This window comes from Esox lucius, chromosome 12 (assembly GCF_011004845.1).
Source record: "Esox lucius isolate fEsoLuc1 chromosome 12, fEsoLuc1.pri, whole genome shotgun sequence".
NCBI lineage: Eukaryota > Metazoa > Chordata > Actinopteri > Esociformes > Esocidae > Esox > Esox lucius.
This window is the reverse complement of record NC_047580.1, coordinates 17,683,266-17,705,547: the sequence shown is the minus strand read 5'-3', so window position 1 is coordinate 17,705,547 and position 22,282 is coordinate 17,683,266. Positions and strand designations below refer to the sequence as shown.

Genomic DNA, 22,282 nt, shown 5'->3' with positions numbered 1-22,282 from the left:
AAGAAAACGCATTTCCGTCAGTACTTTATTCAAGTAACAACTGAATCAGAGTCTGTATACAAACAACATGTCAGCGCTTCTCAAAAAGGGTTTTATTTATATTACCATTCATCTTATTAACAGCAGCATTCTTGATCTCCACAGTCCAATACAAAGGAAGGGTGGGTAAAGGGTGTACATGACAGTCCACATAAACAGAAATAAAGATATGTAGCAGGAGTAGTAACAGCATTCTTGGGCTCATGTAGATCAACATGCACATATTGTAAATCAAGCCAATATCTTGCCAAAATTGCATCCACAGGATCAGGAAAACTTACCAGGTAAAAATTAAATAAAAGTCTAAAGGAAAGTAACTAAATCCAGATGGGGTATGAAAATTTCCTCTTTATAAAAACAAACCAGACAAACCTCATTTCTGAATGATCACTTTTTTGTACATCAATTGCTACAATTGCAACCCAGTTTATAGAACTCAACAAATATCACAAAACACATTAGACCAGGAAATACCTGAATGAAGTAAAAAAGAAAAACATGAAAATGTTTAGACACGAAAGACACATACACACACAGACACACACACTTTTACCTCATTCAAAACATGTTCTGGGGATTTTGGGGTCAGCCACCTCCCTGTCTCGTCTGACTGAGCCAGAGTATTATAATTGGATGAATAGGTGACAGTTAAGATGGCATTTTGGAGGATAACCAAACAAAGGTGCAACAATGACCAACACAGGGATTCTAGGACAACAAGTGTGTTTAGGATTTTGTTTTGAAAACATGCTGTTTGTTTGTGTGTGTGTGTGTGCATGGAAATGTGCTGCTTGGATACTACTACATACACAGCCTATTTTGGTCTGTATCATTAGATGTAAAAATACAGATAAATGTGGAAAATGTGCGCATCTGTGAGGACGGGCACATGTACTGGTCTTTTGCCCAAGGAACCAGTTCAATGTCCAGAATTGCACCAGAACGGACACCCATAAGATGACCGGTTAATTAGTAAGCACTAAAGTGTCTTTTACTGAGTAGATTTCCCGAAGTTTTGCTGCTGGCATCTTTCCACAGTGGAAACCTTCCACCAGGTTGGTGAAGCCTCAGCCACACCCTAGTCCACCTCCTCCATGTTGCTGTAGGAAGGAGCGGCACATTCTCCAGTGTGCCCAAACAGCTCAGAGGTCACCTCTGGAGTCCGGGGGGAGGGTCCTTCAGGGTCCAGGTCTGTCCCAAAGAGTGCCTGGCTAGAGGCCTGTAAAATAAACCAGTGTTTTAAGTCAGGCTTTTTCTGGACCAGAAAGGAAGAGCAGACTTGTCTGTAATGAATGCACATGCAAAAACATTACGACTGAAAGACAACTCACTCCATGCAGCCAAAAACTAATTCTGGGAAAACAAAATCAGATTTAACTAGCAGGACAATTTCAGTGTCCAAAATAACTAAAAGATTCCGTAGAGTAACTTATTTAAAAAAAGAATATTCATTAACACAGAATAAGATTAACATTTTATTTTTAAAAACAGTACAAGTCTTTGTTTATTGGAGCAGCATTGAGATGGAAGTACCTGTACAAACTATTGCTATGTCCCACTTCTAAATAACAACAACCATTCCACTGACAGAGCGTTGTTAAAATTACACATTTTAAAATTTTTAAAACAATTGCTAAACAGCATATATATACACAAGCTGGTAAATATCTCTGATATAAAATATACACATCCTTACATTTTCTGTGTCAAAACTGAAATGAGGCAGAGTGGAAAGAGCATTTTCAATGATTGCATAAATCAATGCGTACAGAGACATACTGAGCTTCTAAAGCAGATCTAGTCACCAGACTCAGCCTCTAAAAAGAGACAGGACAGAATGTACTGTAATATCCCTGAGACTGGACCATGTTACTACAACAGTGTTACAGGACCACAGTCCATGTACCAGCAGCAGAAAAATATAATGTTGTAGCATGCCATCTGTCTCCTAAACTCAGAACAGTTTTAGTGCATGTTAGGGGGGTCTCATTTAGCTTAAACAGTAAAAGCTCTGATTAAATTACTTAAAAGGTCAATGCAAAGGAACACAGACAGTTGAATGTAACATGTAAAATGGCTTTCATGAAACAAAGAAATCAGTTTCAGTACAAGCATGACAGGAATAAGAAATAAGGCTGCTGAATTTATCATAATAATAATATTTCAGGACTGTGGCAATAATTTGGACTACTTCTGAAAGCTAAGTCGAACGCCAAGGCCAACTATTGTCACAAACTGATGGGAAGTCTGTGAAAAGTGACTTTTAGTCATTGTGTTCATGCTAGCTAGCAACTGCGCAAACAAGTAATGGTATGCACGAGTTCATCTGACTCGAAGGAAGGCTTCATTGCTAAATCTCAAACTAGCCATTTTAGAGCTGCTGACATAAAATAAATAAAAACACTACAAACAGTGAAAAGAAAAGGCTGACAATACTTTACAGTGAGTCTGAAAACCACTCATTTAGAAGGCAAAAATACATTTGAACTGTCTTCAGCCTACAGTAGACTGTACAGGCAGATATGCCCATCATACAATCACTGGGGTGGTGCTAAAACACAACGTACATTATCTGTGAGTGAGCAGTAGTATACTTCCCAGCCACAACACTACTACAGTAGGACTACACCCTAGAAATATAGCCCCAGTTCAAGTCATCTCAGCAACATCACTTTGGTCTATCCGTTTCTAAACAAGCACATCAAATGAACACCAAAAACCTACATACTGAGACACATCAATAAGGGGAGGATATGTGAAAGACCTGTTGACATTGAAGTATACAGACATAGACTCTAGAGGGACCCAAGTTAAAGACTTGCTGCTGCTTAAGTACACGGTAGAGTGATCGAAGTTCATGGCTGGTTAACAGTTAAGCACACTGAACTAGAATGTAAAGGGACCCAAGTTAATGGCCGGTTGATGTTTAATTATACTGGACAAGAAAGTAAAGGGACCCAAGTTAATGGCCGCTTGACATTTAATTATACTGGACAAGAATGTAAAGGGACCCAAGTTAACGGCCGATTGACGTTTAATTATACTGGACAAGAATGTACACCAAAAAACGGTCATCCAGGCCAAGTTTCGCTGAGCAAAGTAACTCTTAGAAGCTACATTTGAACTTGTATAGTTTCTTTTAATTATACATAGCTTAGATTGATGCATATTGAGTTGCTTCATTTCAATGTGTTCAACAGCATTTTTATCATGAGCCATCTACAAATAAAAAGAAAATAATTCCTATACTGGCACAGATACTGTATTAGAAGTTGAATAACCTAAAAATATATACCATTTATTTTGGTGTGTAGGCTTGTATGTGTGTATTTAAATGTGTTAAAACTGGCCATTTAGCGCCAGATGGCTCTGTAGAGAAGTGGGTAAAGCAGGTTCAGGACCAACGCTAGCAGAGCAGCCAAGGTGCCCAAAACCAAATATCGGACACAGTCGTCATCAGAATAACCAGAGTTCCTTCGGTGTCGCCTTCGGACCTGCCCCTCCACCCCCTCCTCTTCCTGCTCCCTCCACCCGGTTGCTCTTCTCCGCAGCCTGGTGCGGAACAGGCCCTGGGGGGCCTCTTCAAGACCCTCCTCTTCCTCCTCCAGTTCCTGCCATATTAGAGAGGCCTGCGATGGCGGAAACCTGTGTCAGCTTCTGGGAAAGGACTGGTTCTAAAGCACCGTCATCTCACCACAGCCAGTCCTCCAGCCGACCCTCCGCATCCACCACACTGTCTAACCCGACCACCGAAAGACCCAGGAGGACAGGACTCTCAAGGAATACATTCATGTGGCCGACAAATAAAACATCACTGTCTCACCCAAATGCTAGACGCAGCACAGGCGATGGGAGATGAATAGAAATGTGTCAAATCTTTTGTAGAGCTAGCTACCACTTTTTATAAACAACCAATGGCCTTGAAAGGAGTGGAATTCGATTAATTCCATTTCTCTCATCCTTAACTTTAAAAGCAGAAAATCCCATTTAATCCCTGCCATCTGACATCCATTCTCCTTTATTTAATAGTAATACTCTATGAAAAGGAATGGAAGAATGGACAGAGTGGGATCCTATTTCTTAGAAATGAGCGGTCACAGAAATGTAAATCTACCTCAACAGTAGGGTGGCTGGGTTGAATGCTAATCTTGTTTAGCCAAGTCGAGGTCTCCGAAGAGGCCTACCATCACCCCGTAAAACGCACGGTGACGAGTCCCTAAGTGGCAGTGACAGCTGCATGCTCACCTGGCTGGCGGTGGCCCCCGCGGTAGTGGGGGGCTCGGCCCCGGGAGGCCCCAGGGGGCGGGGCGGCCGTTCAACAGGGGAGCTGCGGCGGCGGTAGAACAGCACGTAGGCGTAGCGCGTCACGACCTGGCTCTCCTGGACTGTGGTCACGGTGCTGTCATCAAACAGACGCCAGCCTGAGAGGGGGTGGGGCAAAACACACAAAACATCACGTTTACTGACATCGGCCCTAGCCAGAAATACTGTCCACTGTGCTGCAGAGGAGGCCTACTGCAGTCAACCCCAGTCACTCACCGACATCACTGCGCTGGCTGTTCTTGTCACTGGGCAGGCGGGCGTATGCCGTGTAGTGACCTCCGATCATTCCCCCGTAGTGATTAATGACAGCGTAGAGGTCATAGATGGGCGGCTGTGCCATGTCGTCCTTCTGACCAATACAGAACTTGCTAAGGTCCAGGTTCCTAAAGACAAGGAAACACGCCACGATAACCCTGTTATGTCAAAGACCAGGAAACACGCCACGATAACCCTGTTATGTCAAAGACCAGGAAACACGCCACGATAACCCCGTTGTGTCAAAGACCAGGAAACACGCCACGATAGCCCAGTTGTGTCAAAGACCAGGAAACACGCCACGATAACCCCGTTGTGTCAAAGACCAGGAAACACGCCACGATAACCCTGTTATGTCAAAGACCAGGAAACACGCCACGATAACCCCGTTGTGTCAAAGACCAGGAAACACGCCACGATAGCCCAGTTGTGTCAAAGACCAGGAAACACGCCACGATAACCCCGTTGTGTCAAAGACCAGGAAACACGCCACGATAACCCCGTTATGTCAAAGACCAGGAACCACGCCACGATAACCCCGTTGTGTCAAAGACCAGGAACCACGCCACGATAACCCCGTTGTGTCAAAGACCAGGAAACACGCCACGATAACCCCGTTATGTCAAAGACCAGGAAACACGCCACGATAACCCTGTTGTGTCAAAGACAGCTCAACCTCAGTCATTGAGTAGAATGAACTGCGTGATACGTAAGGTTTACCTGACGGGGAAGTCAACCATGTCGTTGATCTTGTCCCTCCAGATGAAGCTGCGGAACGAGAAGCGTTTGAGCTGGATAATGAGGACGTTGGGGAGACGCCACAACAGCAGCTGTTTGGAGGCTTCCCGGTGCTGCTGGCACTTCGGACAGTACCTGAGAGGAACAGACCATGGAGGAGACTTTAGTTTTCCATTTGCTTTGGCAATCCAAATAAATGTATCCCATGCCAATGAAGCCTTTCACATTCAAATACATTCAATTGACAGAGCCCCTGTTAGCTTTGTAATCCATCAAAGCAACATCTAAATCAATCAAAAAAGAATAAAACGTCTGAATGAAATGCATGAGTTCCTGCCAGGCTTTGTGTTTGTGCTCATTTGTGTGCATGGAAAATGTTGTGGAGTATGTGCTCATATTAGTCTGGCTTGTGAGACATCAGAGCTTCTTGTATTTTCTTTACTGAGTCCAGCACTTCGGAATCATATTAACTATAATGGCTTTCTGTAAACATGGCAGATGTGCTTACTGGGTACTTAGCAAAAAAAATATATTTGAGCAGAAGAATGACCTCAAACAATCATATAAAGATGCAATCCTCAGTTTCAAAACAAACCTTGTTATGATTTATTTCTAACTAGCCATGGCATGCATTTTCCAATACAATTCCCAGGAACATGCAATCAAGTGTTTTGTTGTATACCTACATAGTAATTGCTGAATGATCCATGGTATGCATTCCATCAAACACTTCTACTTGGTATCTTAATATAATAATTAAGGGCAAAGTTTGGAAGGAAAGGCTGCGTTAACGTGTCTGCTGTTCACACCAGGTTAGCTTATATGACAGGGAATATTGGCGGCTGTGTGTTGTCCATACCATGCCTCTTCCGGGGCGAGCACCTCAGGCCTGGTGAAGAGGTTGAGGCACTGCTCCAGGGTGAAGTGCCCGGCCCTGGCCGTCTCACTGACCGACCCAGGGTCTTCCACAAACTCCAGCTCCTTGGACCTGACAAGCACATATTCCTTCAGGCGCTCATTGTTCTTCCATACCAGCTCCAGGGTGGCATCCTCGGGGAGGTCAAGAACAGCATCTTCTGGTGGGAGGACAATCAAGCCACAATAATTAACAGTATGTTACAGAAGAAATTCATTTTGCAAGTTGGATAAGCCACAGCTTCGTCTATGGTTTTGGGGCAGTGCTCTATTTGCCCTTCTCTTACCCTTTTCCTCTAGTTTCTGCTCCTTGCTGTTGGAGTCAAGGACAGAGATATAGAACTGAGAGGCGTGGCTGGATGGACATTCTGATGGTTGCTGGTAGCCTGTCACAGCAGCTAGACGGAGACAGTACAATATACTGTAAGACATTATGATCAGGGGATATTTTGTTCCATATGATCAATCATGGAAAGGTCATGCATAAAGTCAAGTTGTGATTCACATGATGAACTAAGATTTAATGCTTGTCCATTAACAGAGAACAAAAGCAGAAATTGTGATACCTTCACTGATTCAGACAAGGACCATTCTAATCAATGATACAAATCCCCCTTATTTTCACATACAATGCCTGCAAAATGTCTTTTCTTAAAAAACCCTTGTCTCTCAGAGTAGTTTTCTGCTGGGAAAATAGCACTGATTAACTGAGACCTGTGAACATCTGATTCTTCTGGAATTTTCATGACACGTTGTTTGTTAATGTAAAAAAAAAATTATAATATTCGGACATACAAGGTTTGCAACCGACTGCCACAGAAAGCAACCAGGCTATTGAAGTCTGAACGACAAACCATGTTTGCCTCTACCTTCTGGCCTGACAGCCTTCTCACAGCAGGTCTCCTTCTCTCCCTGGGGGTCGTGGAGGCAGGAGCAGGGCTCGGAGAAGCCTGAGTCAGTGGTGCGGGTGGAGAGGCTGTCTGGGTCTCCAGCTGGGGGAGCGGAGGCCTGGGCTGTTTCTAACAGAGACTCAGGCTCCTCCCGCGCAGCGTCCCCCACCCCACCGCCCCTGGCCTCATCCACAAGCTCCAAGGCTTCAGGCGTCTCCGCTGGAGGGGGGAGGTCAGCCCGGCACTGGGTGGCCTCAGGGGACGTCCGGCCTGACTGGAAGGGAGGCTGGAACACATTCACTGAATACCTACAAAGACAGATGGGAAAGAGCAGAGGAATCAGCGACAGTCCACTGGTCCAGCTCAGCCAAATGGATCGGTATAAGAGCAACATTCAACCCTGGTTACCTTGAGTAACCTTCCAGCAGCTGGGAAAGGCGGGCGTAGGTGAGTCTGGACTCAGGGACACTGACCAGGAACGGGAGCCCCACGTTCTCCATGTTGGGGCGACACATTACCTTGTGGTTGGACCAATGATTTTTCTGGCAAGCCCTAAAATATGCACCAAACAAAGTTAGAATGGATGAATAAACTCCAAAACTGATGAGCCGGCCCGGTGGGGTCAGAGCCAGTGGACGGTCGGACTCACTGGTTGCAGTAGCCCACGCGGTAACATCGAGTGCAGCGCTTCAGCTTGTCTTCCTCGGACAGGGGAGGCTTCAGGCAGGCTGCACACTTGGAGATGGGAATACTAGGGACCTGCGGCCTCTGGATGGGGAGACAGTCACAGACGCGTTACTGGAGCTCCATTCACACAGGACTTGAATTATAATCAACACTGGTTATGTAAACCATAAGCACCCCGCATGCCTGCTTTTCCAGAGGGCGAATAATGAGGTGTTTTGTTTCAATGTTATTCTGGGTCGACGCCTCTCTACCCCGTGTGGAAATAAAGTGACTGACAAGGCAGGACGGAGTGAAATTATGGGTGTGGTGTCGTGTGCGCACAGTTACATGACGGGACCCGGCCCAGTAAACCTAAGCGGGTCTACGTAAAGCTTTAAACACAGAGACAGGCAACAGGTAGTGGGGTTATGGTTAGTTTTGAAGTGCCAATAGGAAGGCCAGCACGTTGCAGTGGACATTCACCTGCTGGACCCGGAGAAGCACCACCCTCTCCTTGGCCAGCTCTTTGGATAGCACCTCAAAGCAGAAGAGCATGTCTGAGGAGGAGACTGTGTCCAGGGATTGGGACGGGAGGAATATCCTGTGCAAGCGACTCTTCACCACCTCCGCCAGTCTCAGGTTCTCTGCTTTGACCCTCACACTCCGAGAGATAGACTCCAGGACCTCGGCAGTGCTCGAGTTATCCTTACTCACACTCACCAGGAACTGAAACAAACAGATGACAAGTAATGAGTGAACTAAGTCAATTAAACGCTGGCAACGTGATGTTAGAATGAACACTTCAACTTACCTTGACTGGTTTCTTGTGAGGCTCTTTAGCAAAGTAGAACACAGTGAGGACCTTCTGCTTCTGAGGCAGCGGAACAGGCAGGTAGAGGAAGGGGTCAAAGGTTATGGAAACCTGGGAAGGCAGGGGGAGAGACATTTGAAGTCAAACAGAGCAGCAAGACTTAGTCATTGTAGTACTCCATATTACAACCCTGAAGAAGAGAGTTCACACAGTCCGTCACCCACCCAACCACCCACTATTCAACTAACTGCCTGTGATGGGTCCATTTCCTCAATTATTTCTTTCTGTTCCATTTCCTCCATCTCTGGCTGACATCCAGGTCCCAGAGAGTCTCCAATCATGTGCATAATTTTAAATGGCCATCATCATGGAGCCTCTGACAGCGTTCCAACATCAACGCCGCCCCGCCGTCAGGAGGCCAATGAAAACACATGCAGGGCAACTGGGCCAGTGACTTCCTCACGGCATTTACAGTTTAAAGTCAACTCCTAACAGAAACCTGCTGAAATTAAACAGAGAAATACACCCCTAGTTGGTGGCCAAAGATCTCATGATGTTGCCGGTAGGTGCCTTGCTTCAACTGCCCTGCTAGCCAAAGTTCTCTCATTCATGTGTCTGAAGATGCATTATCCACATAGACAGATCGTGTCAGCCGCTCCCACACACGCATGGGAAGGAATACAGGAAGGTGCTGCAATTTTTATGAGGACGTTATTCAGCAGTGTCAACCCTTTTACATATGCCAAAAAATGTCCAGTACCAAAAACAGTCCAGTAAAACAAAGTGGCCAAATAATGAGCTGATGTTTACAGAGCCGTGCCTCAGACAGTGGCGTTGTTAGGCCTGGGCTTCCGGGGCTGCTGTTTGGATAAGCCTCAGGTGTATTAATCCAATTTCAATAATATAATTATTTGGTTTAATCAATTTGAATAACCAGCCGCATAATGTGCATGATAATATAAAGATGTCTCCCTGTTGACACTAACGCAGCTGGGACTGTGTTTAGGAGCACAATGAGAATCGACATGCTTCGCACATTGGCTTGTATGTAATTCAAAAAGTGATCCTTGCTCAAAAGGTTGGTGACAAATGCATAATGATTTACACTCCCAAGCTATATCACAAACCTTATTCCATTTGGATTTATTCAATACTTTCTAAACACTCTGATGAAGACTCTGTTTCCCAAACACTTCAGAGTTTTTCTTATGTGGGCGGTTTTTAATACATGCCTTTTTTATGTATGAAAGCTGTGTAAAGAAAAGCGCGGCAACCAAGCCCGCAATGTTTGGCGGCAATGGACCAAGTGCTCTTTACCATAAATCTACCAGCTCCTGGTTAGTAGGCACAGAGCAGTAATTGGGCATTTTTAACACCCTACTCTCTACATGTGACTGACGCAGGACGTTCCCAGGGGGAGAACCAATCTCAAAGTTCCACAGTCCAGCTGGGTGACATGCCCAGACCAGGGAAGTGAAAATCAACTAATGTTGTTAGTTGGATGGACAGGCTGTTTGACAGTACAAGACAGGGTTCACCATGCTTGCTTATGAGCCATAGTTAACAACAAACTGGAGAACCATACATACCTCATTCAAGCCCTTAAGTCCTGTCATAGTGATTTAGCCAGGGCGTAGTGGTGCCAACTAATAATGATGGCACACTGGCACCCACTATTACAGCATCAGTCATCAGGCTACTGGCACAACTCCAGGACAATAATGTTACATATCTAACTAAAGTTATAATAATACATTTAATCATTCCCTGAATATACTACAGGCTAGTTAAGACAGTGGATCTATAGCCACTATAGCAGATGATTTGCCAAACTATGCAAATGATGCTCATTAACATGACGTTATGAGATTCTGCATTTTGAAAGATGGCCAGTTAAGTCAATATCAATACAAACAATATAATAACACAGGCTATTAGCAAGCCAACAATGGTAAATTCACCTCTCTGAATTCAAATCTACTAGGTTGCCTAAACATTATGACTGTTCCACCTAGACATACTCTGACAGGACAGTGCTCCTGAGTTACTGCTTCACTCTGACATATTACCTTTGAACACACGGGGCAGACCAGCTTAGATTTGTACTGGCCCTGAAATAGGTCCACGATGAACGAGTCGTTCCTCATCTTGTGCCTCTGCCACGCCTCCTCTGCCACCACCTGTTAAGTCAGACACAGGCCATGATGTCATCCTCCACTGGACTGATGGGAAGTGACACAGTGACACAGACCAACCAACGTAGATAAGAATAGGATCCTGCCCCAACCTCTATTTCACCCACCTCGTCCAGCCGTCCATCTGAGTCCACAGTCTCGGTGTAGGGCTTGTTCTGGATGCGGTTCAGGTCCTCGTGGAGGCCATCCAGGAGGAAGGCCATGAACTCCTGAGCATCGTGCTGCGCATAGCCTGTGAACTGGCTGGCCTTACTGGCCACAATGGCCTGGGGAACGGAGAGAAAACATCAAGACGACGTGGCTGCAGGGACAGGCAGCACTTCGGCCTAGTACTGCTGCTGTAAATCTGGCCATGACAGCGTCAGGGTTGAAATAACAACAGGAAGTTGTAGAGGGGGAATCTTATGGGAGTGGGGTTTCGCACCTTTAACTTGGAGGGCTGAAAAGCATGGTGGGTCCCCTTCCACAGAGCCCGCAGCAGCACAGCGAACCCAATGGCCAGCCGCCCACCCGTCCCCAACGGGTTATTACAGTTGATCTCTGTCTCAAACGCCCGGTCTGCATGGAGGGGGAGAGGAACCACTTCAACAGTTCATATCAACACAAGTCAGCAGGAAAAAAACAACAGTGTCTGTCCCATGTACCAAACAACTAGCATTGATTTGAATGTAGTTGTTCTATTAATATTTTTATATTGGATAATGACCCGGACCCTTTCATTTGCCAGAGTGAGCATACACACTGCATACAGGTTCTCTGTCACATCCTGTAACCCAATTAAACCTTCCGTGAAGGTAACAGGTTTCTGGTAATAATCAAGCACTGCGAGAAGCATATGCACATGCCGACGCCATCTTGCTCCTCCACAACATCAATCTACAGCCACAAACGCTAGCTCCATTTGCACATGCCTGGAGACAATCCATAAAGAGATTCACTTAAATGACTGATGGACCAGATTAGAACAGGGAGAAGATCAGAAGAGCACTGACCATGAAAGTAGTCCCTGAGTTCTCGGGTGTTGGACAAAGACTGAATGACGCTGTTCATGAAGCAGGTGTTGCCCAGGTTGACCAAGCCTGTGAAGCCTGGATGACAAACCTTCTCCTCGTCCTCCTCAACGCTGCGCTCACTGACAGCAGGAGGCGCGTGGGACATGGGCTGGACCATACAGGTGGGTTTGGGCTGAAGGGCAGAGAAAAAAACAGGATGAAATAAACCAAAAAGACAAATGCCCACATGCCCTGCTTTCCCCTCCACAACTTCCAACCATTCTCACCTTGGACACCCCACCCACCTCCGCCGCGCCCAACTCACCGTGACTGCAGGTTCCTGTTTGATGGGGACATGGTCTGAGACGGTGCGGGCCGACACACTGTCCAGGCCTCCATCATCAGACCGGGGGGTTTTGGGTTTCTCCTCCCCCACCCGAGGGGACTCGTCCTTGGCAGGCAGAGTGTGCTGGCTGCTGCCCGGCTGAGTGGCCTGAGTGGATGGCCCAGAGGGCACAGCAACCTTGGCGCCCCCCACTGCACCTTAAACAGAGGAGGACGGAGGTTGTGGTCAACGACAAACAACTGTCAGGAGTGGCCGCAGGCACTGCAGATCCTTTTCAATCAGATATTCAACTCTTCCCTCCAGTACAAATATTATAGAGTCCTCCCAGGATTTGTTTTTAATGATACAGACAATAAAGATCGATTTTTCAGCACTGCTACTGAAATTCTGAGAGGCAATTTCCGGGATTTTGGTTGGTTAATATGTTAATTACAAAGAAACAAAATATATCATGGGCTCAGTTGTAGTACTATTGTTAGTAGCATGTTTCTTTATGTTGCAGCCTGCAGCATGATCCATTCACAGTGCACAGTGAAAACTCTGTACTGCCCGGTTGAAAGTGTAAGTCAATAGTTGTGCACACAGTCATAAGCTGGACGTCTTCGCTTGTAAATGAAGGTACTGTCAGAAGCCAACCTTCTGCTTTCTGCCATAACAGTTTTTGCCATTACATAAAATATACCAGTGAGAGAAAGAAAACCAACAGAAATTTAGGACATAGCGATGAGCTGCAGTGTTGCGTTGCCTTGGGAGAGCAGCAGACCGGACTGAGACACGCATACTGGGTTACTGGATTGATTTCAGATTCCTGACATTAGTCCACACCCACATGCCTGCCTGCCACACAAGTTAACCACTGAGTCACACAAAGCAAATATACAGTGAGGTGCAATAGGTTTTTGTCCAGGATTTAGACATTAAATCAGCAAAATGAATCAGGTTAAATTGCAGACTGCCTCAATTTGAGGGTACCGTAGTCATTTGGATGACAATTTGCCTAACAACACAGTCAAAGGTTTAGCTAGATTTACAGTTTATTTCACCAGCAGTAGCTAGTCTCCCCGGGGTCCAGAGAAAACCAAAAACAGAGAGGACACGTGCAGCATATGTATAATGGTGAATGCACAGTAGAAGCCAGGCAGCAGAAAGACCTTGTGTAGCAGGTGCCTCCAGCCCCCCCCAGCGCTGACTGTGTCTCTTCTTCAGGGTGATGTCTATACGAGACGGGGTGAAGGCGTATGTAGATTGCTCAGGCTGGATCAGATTCCTGCAAAAGTAGAACCCAGCTGGTGAGTCTCATGATTTCAGTAGAAACTCCACACAGGCACGGCGATAAAGTTTGACTTACCGAAGCTTGACTTGCCACTTGAACACGGTATTCGCTCCACAGTCCGTATGAAGGCGCAAAAAATGTGCGTCGCTGTTTGAATGAGAAGATGATTCGTTAAGTTAAGACTCCCATTAAAACCTCATTGGGATGCAGTCAGGCAACTGAGGTAAAAGTCAGAAAGACCAAGTCACCTTGTCTTGAAGAGGAGGGTGAAGTCCTGTTCCCTGAAGATCACACGGGCCGTCTCTCTACAGATGCCCTTGATGTAGACGTTCACCACCATTAGATCATTCCCTTTCTCGTATGAGTCGTTCTTCACAAACGTCAGGTTCACCATTGGCTCGGGGACAGCTAAAAGACAGCCGTAGCCATGTCATGGTTCAGATCGACTTAAAAGCCATCCTCAACTGGTCATTTCACTCACAAACCACAGCACCAGCAATGTTCAGACTTGGTCAATGCTGACAAATGTGACCAAAAGCACATTATCATATGTGGAATATCAGTGCTCTTTTTAGACGAGCATGCCCATGGACTGACCTTCCTCCTGCTTGATCTCCAGCGGGTCATCTTTAGATTTGTCCATCTTCTCCTCCTCTTTGCTGATCTGGCTGGACGACTCCTCCAGGTTGTTGAGTGTTACGGCCACAGCCTCCCCTGGTTCTGACTGCAGGGATGGTGACAGGGTGGCCTGGTCAGACTCTACCTGGGACCTCCTACCTACTGTCTCAGAGTCAGTCCTCAGAGCCTCCCCTTGGTTGAGGCAGCGCCCAGGACTGGACACACTGGTGGCTGCAATGCTGTCCTCCTCTGCCCCAGCCTTGCAATCAGGCTCAGAGGTTGTTTTTCCTTCCAGCTGGAACAATAACGGAATTTACAATCAGATAATCACAAACACAATCTACCCAAATACAGCCCTTCGTATTTTAAAAGTAAAAAAAATCTGGTGTAGGTGAAGAGGGTATTTCTCATAAATTTTCATTTCATGTGTTAGTAAAAATGTCTTGCTGAAAAAACTGATACTGATGGGAGGAACTAAATGGCTATCCAGCCGCTCATGCGTACCATCACCTGAATGCGTGTCTCACTACAGTTAAGTTTAAAACAGCTGGATTCCGCGGACCAGAACTCCACAAATCCACACAGCACTCAATCCTGGGTGAAATGCTAGAGTTCAGACAAACCAGGACTCACCACCGGAATGTTCCGGGCGAGTCTGCAGCCGACGGCTGCCTCAGGTGCTGGACTCTCATGGCCATTGCCTAGCAGCTCCACACGACTGTCATCAGCTGCAGGGGTCTGGGATTCCCAGCAGGTGGGAGTGGGGGAGTGTGGTTTTCCATTGGTTGTCGACTTTGGGTGTGTATCCCATGGAGTTAATGAGCTGGGCTCCTTGGGGAGGAGAATTGTGCTCTTGGCACTGGGCTCCCGGGGAAGCGCTCCTTTACTGACAGGCTTGGTCAGGCCTTCTACTGCAGTCTCCGACCTGGACGCTGCTGCTGGTGGGAGTTTGTTCTTCAGGGGGAGTTTTACGCCCCGCTCCCCTTTGCCACGCCTCTGTTCGCTCTGTGCGGGTGGAGATGGAGCAGGTGTCTGGATGGGCACCTTGGGCCCGCCCGCCGTCACAGGGACTGATGTCTCCGGCTTTACCGCAGGCAGGCGCTCTTTAACGTTCCTGGACTGCAAGCGTACGGGCTCCTTTTCACTTTTAGTTCGCTACAGGCAGACCAGACAAAATGTTAGATGGTAAATAAGTTCCTTGACAGAACCATAGGCTAAATGACAGGAAGCTGGGGAGAAGGTAGACTCACCATAGGCTAAATGACAGGAAGCTGGGGAGAAGGTAGACTCACCATAGGCTAAAAATGACAGGAAGCTGGGGAGAAGGTAGACTCACCATAGGCTAAATGACAGGAAGCTGGGGAGAAGGTAGACTCACCATAGGCTAAATGACAGGAAGCTGGGGAGAAGGTAGACTCACCATAGGCTAAATGACAGGAAGCTGGGGAGAAGGTAGACTCACCATAGGCTAAATGACAGGAAGCTGGGGAGAAGGTAGACTCACCATAAGAGAAGGCCAGGAGTGAAAGGGGATCTTCTTGTGCATGACCAAATGCAGGAAGCCGCCCTTCTCTTTGTACTGCACTTTGCTGCAGGAGCCCTCAATCTCCTCATGCAGATGACAGTCCCAATGACGGCCATCTGAAGAGACAAGAAGCATCAGGCCATGTTGCTAACGCTGCATGATCACGATGAAACACGGATACCACAGACCAAACTCCTTTACTGCCTCATTTAGACATCTCGGAATGCGCGCGCGCACGCACGCACGCACACACAAAAACATGCAGGTACAGTTTGCCTGTACCAGCTCTCATACACATATAACAATCCCATTAGCGTAAGCTGAGAGATATGCAGTTAGTTTCAGGTTGGAGGCTGTGATGTCACCTGGGAAGAAGGCCTGACAGTCGGTGTCGGAGAAGGTTGTCGAGACGTCCTCCACACTGTGCACCCCATCCCCACAACGTAGCCTCACCGTCACCTCGTTGGCGTTCTGCTTCCAGTCCACAAACACATCTACACAAAACACATGGACAGGGAATACTCTGAATACCCCAAAGTACCTTCACAACAGATCCGGGAACACAGGAACTCTTTGTCCTTGTAAGGCAAGTGAACAGATCAAAACGCAAATCTGCCTAGAACGGTTTGCCAGAGATTAACAGATGAACTGTGTTTTGGACTTTAAAAAAAAAATATTATGACCACTACATAAATATAAACATTTATTAATCAGATCAATGGACAAATCAAAACAAACTGCATCACCACAAAAGACAGACCAACAGACACGCTCGCATACACAACAGAGCTACAAAAGCCTAGCAAGATGAATTCCCTACCAAACAAAAGGGTAGTGAAAATAAGACAACAAGAAACACAGACAATGTCTATCTTGCCTACCTTTCATTGTAATGAAGCTAGAGCACGTGCCCTCAAGAGTTGAGCGCCCCTACCAAGCGGCTGTCTGGGGACCTCTTCCTCCCTGTACTGCAGTGATCAGGCCATGGGGGAAGGGTTCAGCGGACTACAAGCTCATGCTCACTACTAAAGTGAATTTGCCCAGCTTGCTTTCCTGTTGGGCTCTCGCACTTGTACTGTACAGACGCATGCACTCACTTCACTGTCACACCCACAGCTGCTGAAAAGAAAAGGTCACAGGCAAGGCCAACCCCTCTCCAGCTGGGCTCCCAGTCGGCTTGTGTTCCATGTGACACCCTTCGCAGAAACCCAGCTACGCTCCACTGTGATATCATTACAGTACTGAAATGTTGAGCCAATTGGTTAGCCCGCAGCGTCTCTCACTAAATCGTTGAACAGCCTGTAACATATTATACACACAGCGGTATACACATTGGAGGGGATAGGTATTTTACTCATGTGTTCCACCACTAAAAGGACAGAGAAGGGAAGGCGCTTGGCGTGAATCAGCACAGCCACAACACTGGAGGGAGCAAAGGATACATTGCGGTCAATGGGACAGAAGGCAGCAAGATGAAGCAAGAGGAGGTTGGGACTGTCTGGTCAGACTCATGCTGGCCAGCCCTGTGAACTGACAGGGCTAATGTGTTCGGGTAGGAGACAGCAGAGTGGCTCGTGACCTTGACCAAAGCCATTTCCCGGTGGCTAGCCACACGCCAGCTAGGATTACAACCCTTCAGCACTACGCAGCAAACATGACACACACAAACACCAGCTAACATAACTGCTTTCCATTGGTTTCCCCAACTAATGTGGCTTTCTTAAGATATTTTCACTGAGTAGATGTTGAAATTGCATCAACGGTCTCATCACTATGAGAGCTTTTCTTGGTGTTGAGAGAAAATACACTCAGCAAAACCTTTTGACCAAAGCAAATGATTAACGTGTCACCCATAACACACTCGATGGTTTCCCACTCCATAGACTATAGATGTGTTATGATCATCATTAAGATGGTGATTAAGCAGCAACTTTAAAAAGTAGCAGAGTTTTTAAATCAGATGGTCCTCAAAGTGTGCACAGTAGTTGTATGTTTGAGATATTGCTAGGTCAGAGGTCGTTCTTTCAGACAGTAGTTGGCAAGAAGTACTGTGGGAATGTGATTTGCACGTTAAACAACACACTAGTAGATCAGAATATGCACTGAAGGAAAATAAATATTAAAAAAATAAATTGAGTCATATTTTGTTTCATTTTGCAAAGCCACCATGTTACAGCAATCAAACTACCAGTCCTTCAAAGTGTGTTCACGGCTGCCTCGGGATCATGTCTTTCTGTGATTTTCCTATCCCGCAGATATACTGACTTAGGTACAAGGTGTCAACATTGCTTCTGAATCTAAAAGACTGTAACTCAGGAGGTGTGGTGTGTTACACACTGGCCCAGCCCACAACCGCAGCTAATGTTCAATTTGTTTTAGTTTTAACCATCGGCAGGTAGCTTGCTAGCTAACTTTTCACAAAAGCTTCTCACTGAAGTCACGTTAATAATTCCTCAGAAGTGATCTCACATGGCGATATTAAACCATACGGGTATGTACCAGAGTAGGCTAATGAAGATGATATGAGAGACGGTGAGAATTGCATATATGTTTTTTACTGCTGACATCCTGGTGAAATGCATTGAAACATGCATTTATACTTACAAAAATATGTATTTAGTGTTTATTTACTTACAGCACTTGGATCACAACAGTTTTATCAGGACCAAGACATTAAAGAAGCTAATTAATTCAATTCCGTACTTGCCTATTCTACACAAACAGTGGATGTGCATCTTTTCAGAACTGCAGCTTAAGTAACTACAGTAACTAGAGTCGTTCACTGAAATAACGACCAGATTGAGTGGAAAGTTGAGAAAGTGTGAATTTGCTGATCAAAATAACAGAAAAAAGGTTATTTCTACTGGTAAATGCGTGTTAAAGTTCAAATGTTTGCCGTAGCAGAACAACCACTAAGGTATAGGCTACTAGGAATGTACATAACATCACTGTTTAAAGTACACTTATTATATGCAATGTCCCAGGCAAATGCTAAAAGAGGATGAATTAGCTTTTCAAAAGGATGTTATCACTGGAAAAAGTTTTCTATTGGTAAATGTGCGTTAATGTTATTGTTTTTTGGCTTGGTATGATTGGGATCAACATGAATGGGCTGTTTAACAAAGGTCTGTTGTAGTTACTAATGGGTGCAGAGCGTACCAGCATCAGCCAAACAAAACGTAAAAGAGCACTTTTCTTGGTTTGCTTTGTAAATAGTACATACAGACACAGAACACCACATGGATATGACCAACACTTGGTGTTTCAAAAATATATTTTTCATCTTCTGAATATTATCGTATTCTCTGGTAGGCATTTAGTAAGGGAAGCAATGTCCATGTTTCCTATGCATGCTGGATACATTATGAACAAAAAAATTTCAGAGGAAAATGACAAAACACCTTTTTTGGCTGATTTTCGATTGTGTTGAGGAGATTTTTTTTATAACAGAAATATATAATTGCTAACAATAGTAATTTGTTCAATAAGGTGGATAGATTTGGTGAAATGTCCCTTTCAGACAGACAGGCACACCGACAGACAGGCACACCGACAGACAGGCACACCGACAGACACGACGGAAACAGAATAGATATAATTAACATTACATAAAGCTGAACAAAAAGCAGGGTAACTTTTAAGTCTACCAGTCACTAACACGCTATACAGTACATCAGTTTACACTGATTAGTGATAGTGACAAATACAGACAGATACACAAACGCCCTAAAAACAAACACACCACATATCCTAACAGACACTTCTTGCTAAATTGTATCTATAACACAGAAGTTTACAAAAGTATAATTACATAGGTAGGCCGGCCAAACTAAGATTACATGATAACAGATTCTAGTCACCCCAGCAATAACATGACCTGCACAAATCCCTGAAATTAGCCCAGGCACAAAAGCAAAACAAAATAGGTCTCATCTTAACTATTTTTCACAATTGTTCATGAACTGTTATTACTAGGAAAGTAACAATTTAAATTTACCTTAAAGCTTGAACTAGTATTATTGGTTTTACAATTGAACAATAAAATATATTTTTTAAAGACTGCTACATGTTAATAGCTTGTAACCAAGCCATACATCACATAGATAATGCAGATTTAAAGTACCCATCAATAACAGCGATTTGTACAGAGCTCCAGACAATTTCCAATGTTGGCACTGGTGCCACAGAGTCTTTCAGTTGGTGGGAACAGCACATGATTTGGTTGTTGCCAGCCACCAACCCGCCGGAAAAAAGTAAAGCAAATACATGGAATATGTAATTATTTTAATTTCTATAAAGATTAATTCAGCCACATTATTCGACTGCATGTTTACACTGCTGTCCATTAGATCTGTGATTAGGCCTACTAACACTGGGGCATAGGTCTCTATGATATATATGCATTTTTAAATGCAATTATGTCTACACACAATAGAGCACTTCTATACTGTTGTTTTACCAGGCAAAATATGCCAAGAACGCATTCAAACGTTCAGTGAAAAGCACAAACCGTTTGACTGATGTCTCTGAGTCAGTAAAAACTAGAGTGCTAGTGATGGGCATTCAGAGTTGTTTTGGTGAACTGGCTTATTAGGCTCCTGAATAGCTCTATTTGAAAACAATAAAATAGTTGAAATGTCCAATGTATGAGGACAAGAATGATTCACGTTAGTTTGACCAAATCATCAAACTTGCGATAAGTAAAGAAATATATATTATTTTATAACGAAACATCTTAGGGACATACAAAGCTGCCTTACCAATATAACACCCAAAATATTCATTCTTCAACGCTGACCTTTCTTGTGATCCGTGTTGGCCCCTGCAGCGGCTCGCTTGGCCTCCCGGCTCTCCTGGTTCGCCCTGTCCTTCTGCTTCTTCTTGCTGGAGGCGTCGTCAGCTCTGCGCTGACCCCCATTCCGCCGGCCTGACCCACTGCTGCTGGCCATCTTCAGGCACTTGGCGCTCACGGGCTGCCCGTCGCTGGCGTCACTGCTGCTGGGGTCTGGTTCTGAGGTGTGCCGCTTTCTACCCGGTCCAGCTATCTTGGCGATGTTACAGGTCAGAACTCTCCCAGGACAGAATCAGGGGGCCTAGGAAGTGTAATGGAAACAACAATTATGAACAAGTGCTGCAGAAGTACACAAGTGTCATGCAGTAGGCTAGTCCGTCCCAATGTTCAGCCCTCATTTAAACTGAATGCACAACTAAATCAGTCTGTATAGGAGCATATGCTAATGACCGGAATGCACAATTTTACATGCCTTATTATCAAACAGGACACACAGTCTAAAATGTAACCTCACAGTTGCAGATCTAACAAATTGCAAACATTTCCTGCTGCATTCTGTGTAGGCCTTGCTTAAGACAATGTCCAGCAAATTGACTGGCATATATGGGTATATATAAAAACCAAACAACGCGGTGTTACTGTCAGCGAGATGTTATTAACTATGCTGAATGTTTGGACATGAATGTTTCACACTGAATTGCTAAGGTTCGTTTTCTAACAACAATTTACAATTACACTCGTCTTCCAAGTGCTTGTTCTGGCTAACTAGATATGTACATTTAAGTAACGTTAGCTATTTGAGGCTATCGGAAATTGTTAACTTAACACATTGCATTTGGCTTAACTACTACCAAAATAATGTTGTAAATGCCTGCCATTCTCGACGTTATCAATGCAATGGCGTCACGTTCATGCGGCAAGTTAGGTAGCTACTGACAGTAGCCAACTACAGTACATAACGTTAGCTAGTTAGCATGCAAAACTAAGTTAAATAGTTAGTTGGCTGTGAACTATCATTGGCCAATTAAGTAATTCAGTTATTAGACAAATCAACAGTGTGATGGGATGGCATGACAACTGACAGGGATACATTGTCAATCTCGATGTAAACGTCTGCAAAACATCTAAACGTTAGCTACAGTACCGCTAACTAGTGTAGTTATTTGGCTAACAAGCTAACATTAGTTCAGAAAACAGCCGCTAGCTTTGCAAGCTAACGTTAAAGCTAGCTTTAGCTTGTTGGCTAACTTAGGTAGCTCGGCGTTAATTATGTTGACAAACTAACGTTAGACAACAATAACGTTGCACAGACAGACCACCCCGTGAAATGTAAAATGTACAAATAAATTTAAATAATATTGCATGATTGACTACTTACAAAACGTGTACTGTAATTGGAGTGTCGTCTCCCGGTCTTTGGGCACACAACAATGGCCGGCGAAACCGTACAGTAGCGTCTTCAGACAGTTCCTGCTAAGCTCATTGATACGGCCACGGGCCTCTGATCACCCCTGCCGGAATCGAAACCCCGTACTCCGGTGATTCTCGAAGATTCTCGTTATCCAGGACCCATTTCTTACATATTCCGTATATGAAGCAAGTAACGATAAAATAAATAACAAGATATCGATTAATCGCTTCAGCCTACTTTACCGACCCTCGCGCAATGACTCGCACTTTGTTTGGGAAAAACCGAAACCCACTCCAAAGCCAAGACTGGCGACTTCCTGAAGGCAGCACTGTAGATACCATGTGACCACATTTTCTTGGTTGGTACTACTATACAGGTTCTACGGGTTAAAGTCTATGCAACCATGGATGAAATGAGTAAACGTGTATTATTATTAACAGAAACTGCACAAGTATCTTTATAGTTGCCTCGCTACACTATTGCATCTGCAATG

At 45.0% G+C, this 22,282-nt stretch overlaps 1 protein-coding gene across 8 annotated transcripts; it reads right to left on the bottom strand.

Moving 5' to 3' along the window:
• Positions 1 to 7: 7 nt before the first annotated feature.
• On the bottom strand, positions 8 to 22,107 carry usp19 (ubiquitin specific peptidase 19). 8 transcript variants are annotated; one of them, XM_010900014.3, is made up of 25 exons: positions 21,757 to 22,107; positions 20,385 to 20,679; positions 15,952 to 16,080; positions 15,566 to 15,702; positions 14,695 to 15,216; positions 14,041 to 14,356; positions 13,692 to 13,851; positions 13,519 to 13,590; positions 13,322 to 13,437; positions 12,150 to 12,367; positions 11,825 to 12,017; positions 11,257 to 11,390; positions 10,925 to 11,098; positions 10,707 to 10,817; positions 8,638 to 8,748; positions 8,310 to 8,552; positions 7,810 to 7,928; positions 7,569 to 7,712; positions 7,140 to 7,468; positions 6,558 to 6,668; positions 6,215 to 6,431; positions 5,338 to 5,490; positions 4,579 to 4,745; positions 4,285 to 4,460; positions 8 to 1,258 (listed from the first exon to the last, which is right to left on the bottom strand). In XM_010900014.3, the coding sequence occupies exons 2-25, from the start codon at positions 20,533 to 20,535 to the stop codon at positions 1,118 to 1,120; spliced, it is 4,344 nt and encodes a 1,447-aa protein (XP_010898316.1). In that variant the 5' UTR covers positions 20,536 to 20,679; positions 21,757 to 22,107; the 3' UTR covers positions 8 to 1,117. The 8 variants fall into 8 exon arrangements, with proteins under 8 accessions (XP_010898316.1, XP_028979910.1, XP_019907443.1 ...); XM_029124077.2 differs by having other exon boundaries at positions 10,940 to 11,098; positions 12,150 to 12,361; XM_020051884.2 differs by lacking the exon at positions 8 to 1,258 and adding an exon at positions 2,319 to 3,668.
• Between the last annotated feature and the right edge of the window lie 175 nt (positions 22,108 to 22,282).

Bases quoted from the DNA above. Each gene is read 5' to 3' on its own strand.
- usp19 (XM_020051884.2), bottom strand. From the start codon at position 20,535: ATGGCCAGCAGCAGTGGGTCAGGCCGGCGGAATGGGGGTCAGCGCAGA. The intron at 13,438-13,518 runs GTAAGTCAAACT...CTACTTTTGCAG, and splicing joins AAGTGGCAAGTCAAGCTTCG to GAATCTGATCCAGCCTGAGC. The intron at 11,391-11,824 runs GTCAGTGCTCTT...CCCTCCATGCAG, and splicing joins ACTCAGGGACTACTTTCATG to ACCGGGCGTTTGAGACAGAG.